The sequence below is a fragment of the Hibiscus syriacus genome, unplaced genomic scaffold (assembly GCF_006381635.1).
Source record: "Hibiscus syriacus cultivar Baekdansim isolate YM2019G1 unplaced genomic scaffold, ASM638163v2 tig00013285_pilon, whole genome shotgun sequence".
Classification (NCBI taxonomy): domain Eukaryota; kingdom Viridiplantae; phylum Streptophyta; class Magnoliopsida; order Malvales; family Malvaceae; genus Hibiscus; species Hibiscus syriacus.
This window is the reverse complement of record NW_024062299.1, coordinates 580,644-589,661: the sequence shown is the minus strand read 5'-3', so window position 1 is coordinate 589,661 and position 9,018 is coordinate 580,644. Positions and strand designations below refer to the sequence as shown.

The 9,018-nt window shown below is 34.8% G+C and overlaps 2 protein-coding genes across 2 annotated transcripts; one reads left to right on the top strand and one right to left on the bottom strand.

Moving 5' to 3' along the window:
* The first annotated feature begins 2,292 nt into the window (after positions 1-2,292).
* LOC120205978 (katanin p60 ATPase-containing subunit A-like 2) lies at positions 2,293-6,974 on the top strand. The gene is made up of 11 exons (XM_039205730.1): positions 2,293-2,417; positions 2,781-2,921; positions 3,042-3,097; positions 3,306-3,371; positions 3,485-3,592; positions 4,394-4,463; positions 4,721-4,805; positions 5,563-5,726; positions 5,971-6,072; positions 6,214-6,436; positions 6,552-6,974. The coding sequence occupies exons 1-11, from the start codon at positions 2,406-2,408 to the stop codon at positions 6,683-6,685; spliced, it is 1,161 nt and encodes a 386-aa protein (XP_039061661.1). The 5' UTR covers positions 2,293-2,405; the 3' UTR covers positions 6,686-6,974.
* Positions 6,892-8,789, bottom strand: LOC120205977 (calcyclin-binding protein-like). The gene is made up of 5 exons (XM_039205729.1): positions 8,644-8,789; positions 8,257-8,409; positions 7,386-7,625; positions 7,233-7,292; positions 6,892-7,143 (listed from the first exon to the last, which is right to left on the bottom strand). The coding sequence occupies exons 1-5, from the start codon at positions 8,752-8,754 to the stop codon at positions 7,039-7,041; spliced, it is 669 nt and encodes a 222-aa protein (XP_039061660.1). The 5' UTR covers positions 8,755-8,789; the 3' UTR covers positions 6,892-7,038.
* Positions 8,790-9,018: the final 229 nt, after the last annotated feature.

Here is a 9,018-nt window from a genome sequence, read left to right as displayed (position 1 = left end):
AAAATTTGAATGAAATATCAAGTCTAAAAATGAATTTGAAGAGAAAAAATATTAGCCTGGTTGAGTTTAAATATTCTGGAGCCTTGCGAACTTTGGAAACCCTAACGCTTCAGATTTTCAATAAAAAAATATACAGAAAAATCTAAAATATATGATAATTTTGTTCGATCTATCCCTGTTTATATTAATTTATTAGTATAAAATTATCAAATGATTATATGTCAAATAGTAACGAGGTTATATGAAGAAGCTTTTGATATATATATATTTTAGAGGCAATGTCTTTGATTTTATCCACTTGAACTCTATGTTCATTACAAGATGAAGCCCAACAAAACATCAGACGATCATCGAAGGACATAAATGGAGTGAGCAGGTTTAAGAGGTTGAAGAAAATGGGAATAATTTGTTTCCTATGGGCTATGGCTATGAGGGCAATTTATGCTACTGATCTCCTCCTTGGTGTAACCAAACTGAATTCTTCAAGCAATTACTCAATATCCTGCAATGACACATTCCAAAAATTCCAAGAGTTATAATCTTCCTGCTAAAGCAACGAGGTTGGTGGAAACATGTCATGAAGTATATGATCTCTGAGCTTGTAGTGGGCTATCTATTTCTTCAGAATTGGTATTTTCACCATGTCTGCCCAATTCGGATAGTTCAAGTCAGCTCTTGAAAACATCCTCCTTGATAATGCACACATGCACGCTTTGCCTGATAAATCCATTTTCACACTCAGAAATGTTTTGAGTTTCTTCTATTTCACAGGCATTACAACCTTCTCGATGGAGTCCTGCACCAGTAGAATCACTGTTCAAGCTGCAAACAGTATCACAGGGATCCTTGGCTGCTGCAGCTTACAGATAGAATCACCACCAGAATTGATCTATCTTGTGCTTGAATACCAAGTCATGTATTTTCATATAAAAAAGATAATAACACCCTTAAAATAATATTTACTACGCTTTATAAATAAGGATAATTTTATAATTTCTGACAGAATACTCAGCTGAATACGAAATGATCTTTTCAAGTTTAATCATGAAATGATACATAAAAGGGATGATAATGGAGAAATCCTCCCTCTTTCCTCGGCCAAAACAAAACAAAAGTAATAGTTGAAGTACTAAGCGTGGACTTTACCCTAACTTATCATAGACATTTTTTAGATAAACTATGTATTTAGTCACCCGCATATTTCTGTAGTTTCGTTTTGGTCACTTAACTATTTTTTTCGAAATCGTTCGTAACGTTACGTTTTGATCATGTCGTTAAAAAATTAACGATGATGCTAACTTGTCACCATAAGATAATGCCACTTCATCATTGGGAAAAAACTAATTAGTTATGTTTAGCTTTTAGCGGAGGATGACTAAAACGGAACTAAAACGGAACGTTAAATATGTTTAACGTTTTCGACCGTTTGATCGTTGTTTTTATTTATCTTTTTTAGGGTTCGATTTGACATCATCACAATTGATCAAGATGATACTTATTTGTTATCATGTTGATATTCCTTGCTTTGGACCCTCGGATTGGATTTGGATACACAATTTGCATTCGTGGATAGTATTTTCATGTCGCTCAATTATGACTTGCCATTTATCGGCGGTCTTTCAATAGCTTCGTCCCTTTTTGTGGTTCGTTTACTAATGAGGTCAGATCTGTTCGAATCTACATTTTATTCGAGTTTATTTTATTAGGTTTTTTAACACTTTCCTTATATGTTCCTCGTGTGCTAATTTTTTATATTTAGAAAAATGTTCTTATTATGTGTTTAGTTTAATATTGTGGTTGTAAACCTTTATTATATTTATATATTTTCTATTTTTAATAAAATTACTGCTTTTATATATAAAAAAGAACTTGATACTAAATGAAATTAAAAATTATATGAATTTAATACTAATAATTATATGAGCCTCTTAAAATTAACAAGTGAAATTATTATCATTTTATTAAAAATATTAATTTTTAATCTATAATACTAGATCAGATTTTACAGAGGCCAAATATAAATTGACAATCTCAATTCAATTTACTCCTTTCGTAAACGTAAATATTTAAACTCTAAACCTTACTTAAAAATTATAATATCTCATTATATTATACGAATAATTGTTGATAATAATTCAAATAACAACCTACCAAATTTTCTCTAATAGTAAAATTTAGTCCAAAATAGGAAACACGACAGCTAATATATAGTATAAATTTCCAAATATATATTTATTGAACTTCTTTTTAAAAGCACGCGCCCTGAGTAGCCTGTTCTTATGCACTCCACACCGCACACTCTTTAGTAGTTTAATGAACTAAAGAGAAAGAGAGATCTGAGGAAAATTTCTTGCAAATCTCTCATTTTCTCTCCCAAGGAAAAGACATTCAATTTTAGTCAAACAATGGCCTTTCTGGTACTCGCTCTCTCCCTCTTGTTTTTATTTTTTGTTCGCCTAAAAATCTAAGCAAAGAAAAAGACTTTCAAAATTCGTCGTGTGTGTGTATGTTTGTCAATTCGCTTCACTAAACTGAGCTTCATGAAGTTTACATGATTTGTTTCGATTGACTTTAAATTTTAGGTTCATTTATTTACCTTAAACTGCATTGGATTTAATAAGTTGTTGTTCTTTAGTTTTGTTTATGTTCTTTGGATTTTCGAGCTGTGATCTAACTGTATGAAGCAATGTTAAGAGGAAAAAAGGGGAGATGTTTAAAGCAGTTTCTGGAGGCATAATATGATTTATTTATTGGATTTTGAAATGTTTTATGATGCGTAGTTTGGGAGGAAGAGATTACCTGAGCCACAGGATGATCAAGCTGCTGATGCGGCCGTCTCCAATGGCACTGTGACCTCAAATGGAAACCATTCTGTTAAGAACTCGTCTGATATGGCTATTTATGAGCAGTACCAAAAGCAGGTCTATTTATGATGCGTAGTTTGGGAGGAAGAGATTTATTTATTTGTTTATGTTTTTTTAAAACATTTTTTTGTATTTCTTGATTGTAATGATTTATTATTGTTTTTGTTTCGGCTTCAGAATACGAATCAGGTGCTCTCTAATGGTTTGGTAGCTAACGGATCTGATTCAAGACCGTATGTTCATTACTTCCTCTGATTTGCTACTCAATCGATTTGTTTATTTACACTTGGCTTTTATATGTATAATTCTCAACATTGATTACTCGGATTAACGTTCTTGTGTTTGAAGTTGAATACTAATGGTTACTGGCAAAGAATATTTGATTCTCCAGTTCCTTCTAAAATGATGATTTTGATGTTTTCCTTTCCTTTATATGTATAGGCAAAGGCCTCTTCTTCCTGCTTTCGAAACTGCAGAAATGCGTGCTTTGGGGGAGAGTTTGAGCAGGTAACCAAGAATTTCATTGGCGATAGAAATGAAGTTTTAGCTACCGGCCTATTGTTTAACATTATAGCCTGAATTTTTTCTATTTCATATCATCTTACATCATCCTCTTTTAGGGACATTGTTCGAGGGAGTCCTGATGTGAAGTGGGAAAGCATCAAGGGATTAGAGAACGCCAAACGTTTGCTTAAAGAAGCAGTTGTTATGCCAATAAAATATCCCAAGTAAGTATTTCTATGCCCAGATAATGGATTCTGTGCACAGTATGCCAGCAGTCTTTTTTTCTTGAAAAGGATTGTGGGGTGTACCCATTTTTTCACTCAACTGCTAGCTTATGTTTGTGAATCTACAATAATCTGGCATTTCTTGATTTTTTCTTATCAGTGTTGTAATGGAACCTACTCTTGTGCAGTTCTCCCTGAACTTAAGTTTCATTTTATCATATGGAGTGAATCAAGTGGGCAATGTGTTTGCTCGACTGAGTAGAAGTTTTTCATGTGAAAATTAGAAAGTAGAGACTAGTCTGTATATGTGTCCTGCAGACCAATACCAGGATCCTACATTTGGCACTGAACTTTATAGAACTATAAAGGGAAACAACCTCAGTTCTTTTACAATGTTATGATGTTGATAAGATTCCAAAGCTACTACACTCAACAGTGCATGTGATATGTTTGTCAAGAACTCTTATTTTCCTATCTTGGACACTTGGTTGAAAACGAAAGCAGATTTGTCCTTGTGAGGGCTTAAGTCGCCTATAAGTTAGTTCTCTTAAAAGTGGACGGAGTATATTACAAAGAGATTCTAATACTTTTTCAAAATGATATAGATGTTCACTAATATAATATCAGTTCAATTGCTGCTTCCTCTCATATGCTTAAAAGTTGAGATCAACGGAAATATTCTGTAAAGCACCATGGGATCTTTTGTTTTGCGAATTTGATTTAGTAAGTGTTGATGAAACATTCAATAATATGTCATGGACTTCGAAGCTTTCGTTTCAAAATTGATATGATTCCCTGTAGGTACTTTACGGGTCTTCTTTCACCATGGAAGGGTATTCTCCTCTTTGGCCCCCCAGGGACGGAAAGGTATGTATTTCCTCAATTGTTTCCATCAAATAGATGTTTTATACAAGCCGTCTTCATAATGCAGTAGATATGCAAGATATTTGGTTAATATGAAAAAGAAAACGTATCTTTCATGAACATATAGTAAACTTCAGATTGACAGTAAGTCACAATCTCTTCAACTGTGAAAAAGAATTATGCTTCTGGGTATATTATTCGCTATATCGTATTAGTGTATGTTTTGATGTTAGCTTCTATTGGAACCCATGGTTTTGGTTGCAGACAATGCTAGCAAAGGCTGTTGCAACAGAATGCAAGACAACATTTTTCAATATTTCAGCATCATCTGTAGTCAGCAAATGGCGTGGTACGTTAAGCATGTGATTTCCAAGATCTTATTTGATTAGGGACTTGGTCCTAGGCATGAAATTTATGAAGAAATGTGTCTAAAATGAACGGAAAAATATCATTTTAATATATAGTAATTTCATGTTTGACTGGAATCATTTTATATTCTGTTCCATCCGAATTTCTTACTTAGCAGCAGAAGAAAAATTATTATTGATCAAATTATTTGATACGCTATTTAAGATCACGACATCAATCCACTAAGAAAAGGAGATCATGATGTCAATATGAATAGAAGGACCTGTCTGAACACCACTATAGTGATTCTTAGAAATATCACCCAGTTATCTAACAACGGGGTTTATAACATTTCAGGTGATTCTGAGAAGCTAATAAAAGTACTTTTCGACCTAGCTAGGCACCATGCACCGTCTACCATATTTCTTGATGAAATTGATGCCATCATAAGTCAGCGTGGCGGTGAAGGGAACAGCGAGCATGAAGCAAGTAGGCGATTGAAGACCGAGCTACTTATACAGATGTTTTTTTCTCAAGATGTTTTTTCTTTTGTAAGGCCCCGAATTTCTTACTTAGCAGCAGAAGAAAAATTATTATTGATCAAATTATTTGATACGCTATTTAAGATCACGACATCAATCCACTAAGAAAAGGAGATCATGATGTCAATATGAATAGAAGGACCTGTCTGAACACCACTATAGTGATTCTTAGAAATATCACCCAGTTATCTAACAACGGGGTTTATAACATTTCAGGTGATTCTGAGAAGCTAATAAAAGTACTTTTCGACCTAGCTAGGCACCATGCACCGTCTACCATATTTCTTGATGAAATTGATGCCATCATAAGTCAGCGTGGCGGTGAAGGGAACAGCGAGCATGAAGCAAGTAGGCGATTGAAGACCGAGCTACTTATACAGGTGATGTTTTTTTCTCAAGATGTGTTTTCTTTTGTAAGGCCATAGATGTCCTTTCATGTGACGATAATTCATGCATGTTATTTAGAATACCTTCTAGCACCTTCAGTGGTTTATTTTAGTTAAATATCTTGCACTCTAAAATCAGTTTCACGTAAACCATGAGGAGAAAATAAACTACAAGCATCTTACATGTCAACTGTACTTTCTAGTTTCTCCAAAAATTGATCTCTGTATTAAATCACAGATGGATGGTTTGACACGGTCAGATGAGCTCGTGTTTGTCTTGGCAGCAACAAACCTGCCTTGGGAATTGGATGCAGCCATGCTCCGTCGTCTAGAGAAGCGAGTATCCTTTGACTGTCTCTGAACTGTTTAGTCTTTTCTACATGTTATTCTCAGTTGATATTTAAGGTTGATAGCTACACAAATCACCCAAAAATCATTACGAACTGCAATCTGTGTCATCCTTTAACCACGTTGAAAAAAGATCCTTGTTCCCCTCCCAGAACCAGAAGCGAGAAGAGCAATGTTCGAAGCACTCCTGCCTGGAGATAATGGTGAGGAGGCTCTTCCTTATGATACATTAGTGGAAAGATCAGATGGTTATTCGGGTTCGGATATTCGATTAGTCTGCAAAGAAGCTGCCATGCAACCATTGAGACGTTTAATGAGAGACCTTGAGAATAGCTTGGAAGCAGTGCCCGACCATGGTATGTATCTCTTATAGCGAACTATAATGTTCTATAAACAAGATAAATCAAAGAAAAAAGAGAGATTTGATTTCATTTATAATGACCAACTTAACAGCTAGTTTTTTATTCGCAGAGCTGCCAAAGGTTGGGCCAATTACTCCTGATGACATAGAGACTGCTTTGAAGAACACGAGACCATCAGCTCATTTACACGTTCATCGTTATGAGAAGTTCAATGCAGACTATGGCAGTCAAATACTCGAATGATGGCCGTTATGCAGACCATGGCAATCGAATAATCTAATGAGGCAGCAAGCCACCATGGTCGGCACCCTAATTGTTAGTTGCAATTTTCCAGATTTTCATATTCCTTAGGTTTCTTATCAATGCCTTGTTAGAGTGAGTTTTGTTTACGAAGCCTAGAATATTTTCACAAATAATACGTCAAGAAACAGTTGTTTAAACATGGAGTTCCAAATTTCAATGATTTTTAACACCAAGAACAAAAATATCCAGAAACAAGTTTCCTGCAACTTCAAGAAGACAAGATCCCACAGAAAGTATAAAAAAGACCATTGTGCTAAAATCCACCCCTAAAAATACCCATTTCCATATGGAATTCAACGAAAACCATTCAAAGAATCACCAGTCTTTCCAGATCTTGCATCAGTCCATGCTTTGGCAATTGTTCTTTTCATATCCTCATCCCCTTCCTCGTACATATTCTGCAATTTACACAAACCGGCAGTAATTTAGATATTGGAATTTTGTCGATAAAACACATGCCATGAATAACTCATGGAATAAACTTTACCTTCATTAAGTCCATGATTCCGGCCATGGGATCTCGCTCTTTATCCAAATTTGGCTTCAGCTGTGTGAAAAAGAAAAATATTATTAGTGTAGTTTAGTGGCAAAAAAAAAACCATGGAAAAGTAATCTTACTTGCGGTAATCTAGGCAATTACCTTGTCCTCCTTGTAGTGTAGATCAGACCAGTTGCCTTTTGAATCTTTGAACAACGTGATGATGACTCTTGCAGGCTTAACTATCACCTTGCACTTCTCTGGTTCGATTTCCTTGTTCAATTTTGGAATAGCACATCTATAGTTCTTGCCTTTAACGTCATGGAATTTAACATCGAATGACATTGGCTTGAAATCTGCCTGGATTTTCTCCTGTTCGACTCCTTCCAGAGAGACATATATCTGTTGTATAAACACGGGATCAGCCAAAAAAAGACAAGGTTGAGAATGCAATGGTAATGCAGAATAATTACAGTTAACACAAATTTGAAGACAAATCTAATCTACTAGGGGTGTTAATCGCTCGAGAGAACCGAAGCTCAATGTAGTTTCAATTCTAAAGTTCAAATTTGGTATGAAGTAACAAAAGAATTCACTTAGGATGTATTACATCCTTTAATTTGTCCGAATTTGACTTTTGTGCTTTATTAAAACCGAAAACCGATAAGTTAGTCCATTTCTTCCTAAACACATGAACTAGAACTATTGATTTTTACTAATTCGTTGCATATAAATTGTTAAACTATCGAGTTTTGCTTATCGGTGCAGATAAATTACTGAACTACTACTAATCTTCAGATTAGATTAACATCTCAGTTTTCATAAACTAGGATGACCAAATTCCAACAAATGAAATCGAAGAGACTAACTTCTCAAATTCGTAAAAATAAAAGATGAACTTAATAATTAGACAGATTTTGGGTTCAATAAATCAAATGGATTATTTTTCTTTTCAGGTTGCAACATTGGGGGTTTGATATCTAATACACTGATGAAAATGTTCTAAATCTCTAAGAACATCGAAATTTCTTACCTTGACTTTATCGTTATCTTGATCCCAGCTGAACGAGGCGAGTGTAACGTAACTCAGTGCTGGGTTAACTGGAGCCTTTGCTGAGGTTGCAATGGGAATTGGAATTTGTGGAACAGCAGCAGGAGAAGGTCCATTTGCATCCTCTTTCACTGTCTGCAACAGAAGAACTCAATAAACAGCCAAGAAAAATGCCAAAACCATTGAACATGAAATCTTCTACACTGCAAGAGCAACCCCCACGAAGAGACTCTAAGAAAAACTCAGAAACTAGAAACGATCAGAATATCAAAACTAGTTTCAACATGAAGAATCGAATCAAAATAGCATCATCCCCATTTCATTCAAAACATCGAAATTTCAATATCCAAGAAGAAGAGGGGGGAAAACCTTTTCCAAGGTGCTAATCTCAGAGGAAATAAGAGATAAAATACGTGGCCTCTTAGCGATGCTTTGAATCTGCTTAAGCTCCTCCAAATCCAGAGCCAATTCTTCTGCCATTCTTTCCCAAATCACTTGCTCTTTGCTTTTAGGGTTTTAGACTCCCTGATACCTTCCAGTTAAGTTTAGGAATTTCCAAGGAATTTGTTAGTGGTTAAACTACACATATGGTCACTAATATTCGTATAAATTTATCATTTACCATCAAGATTTTAAAATTTACATTATGATCATTTATGTTATCATTGATTATAGGCAATATTATGGGAATTCCCAGCACGTAAATCTTAATAATAAAGAGCATATATAAAGAAAATTGGGTAG

What these genes read in the sequence shown, in the direction of transcription:
- LOC120205978 (XM_039205730.1), top strand. An exon ending in ATGCCAATAAAATATCCCAA is followed by an intron (nt 3,593 to 4,393) that starts GTAAGTATTTCT and finishes GATTCCCTGTAG; the next exon opens with GTACTTTACGGGTCTTCTTT. An exon ending in AGACCGAGCTACTTATACAG is followed by an intron (nt 5,727 to 5,970) that starts GTGATGTTTTTT and finishes ATTAAATCACAG; the next exon opens with ATGGATGGTTTGACACGGTC.
- LOC120205977 (XM_039205729.1), bottom strand. Translation starts at nt 8,754, where the DNA reads ATGGCAGAAGAATTGGCTCTGGATTTGGAGGAGCTTAAGCAGATTCAA. An exon ending in AAGATAACGATAAAGTCAAG is followed by an intron (nt 7,626 to 8,256) that starts GTAAGAAATTTC and finishes TTTATACAACAG; the next exon opens with ATATATGTCTCTCTGGAAGG. An exon ending in GAATCATGGACTTAATGAAG is followed by an intron (nt 7,144 to 7,232) that starts GTAAAGTTTATT and finishes TGTAAATTGCAG; the next exon opens with AATATGTACGAGGAAGGGGA.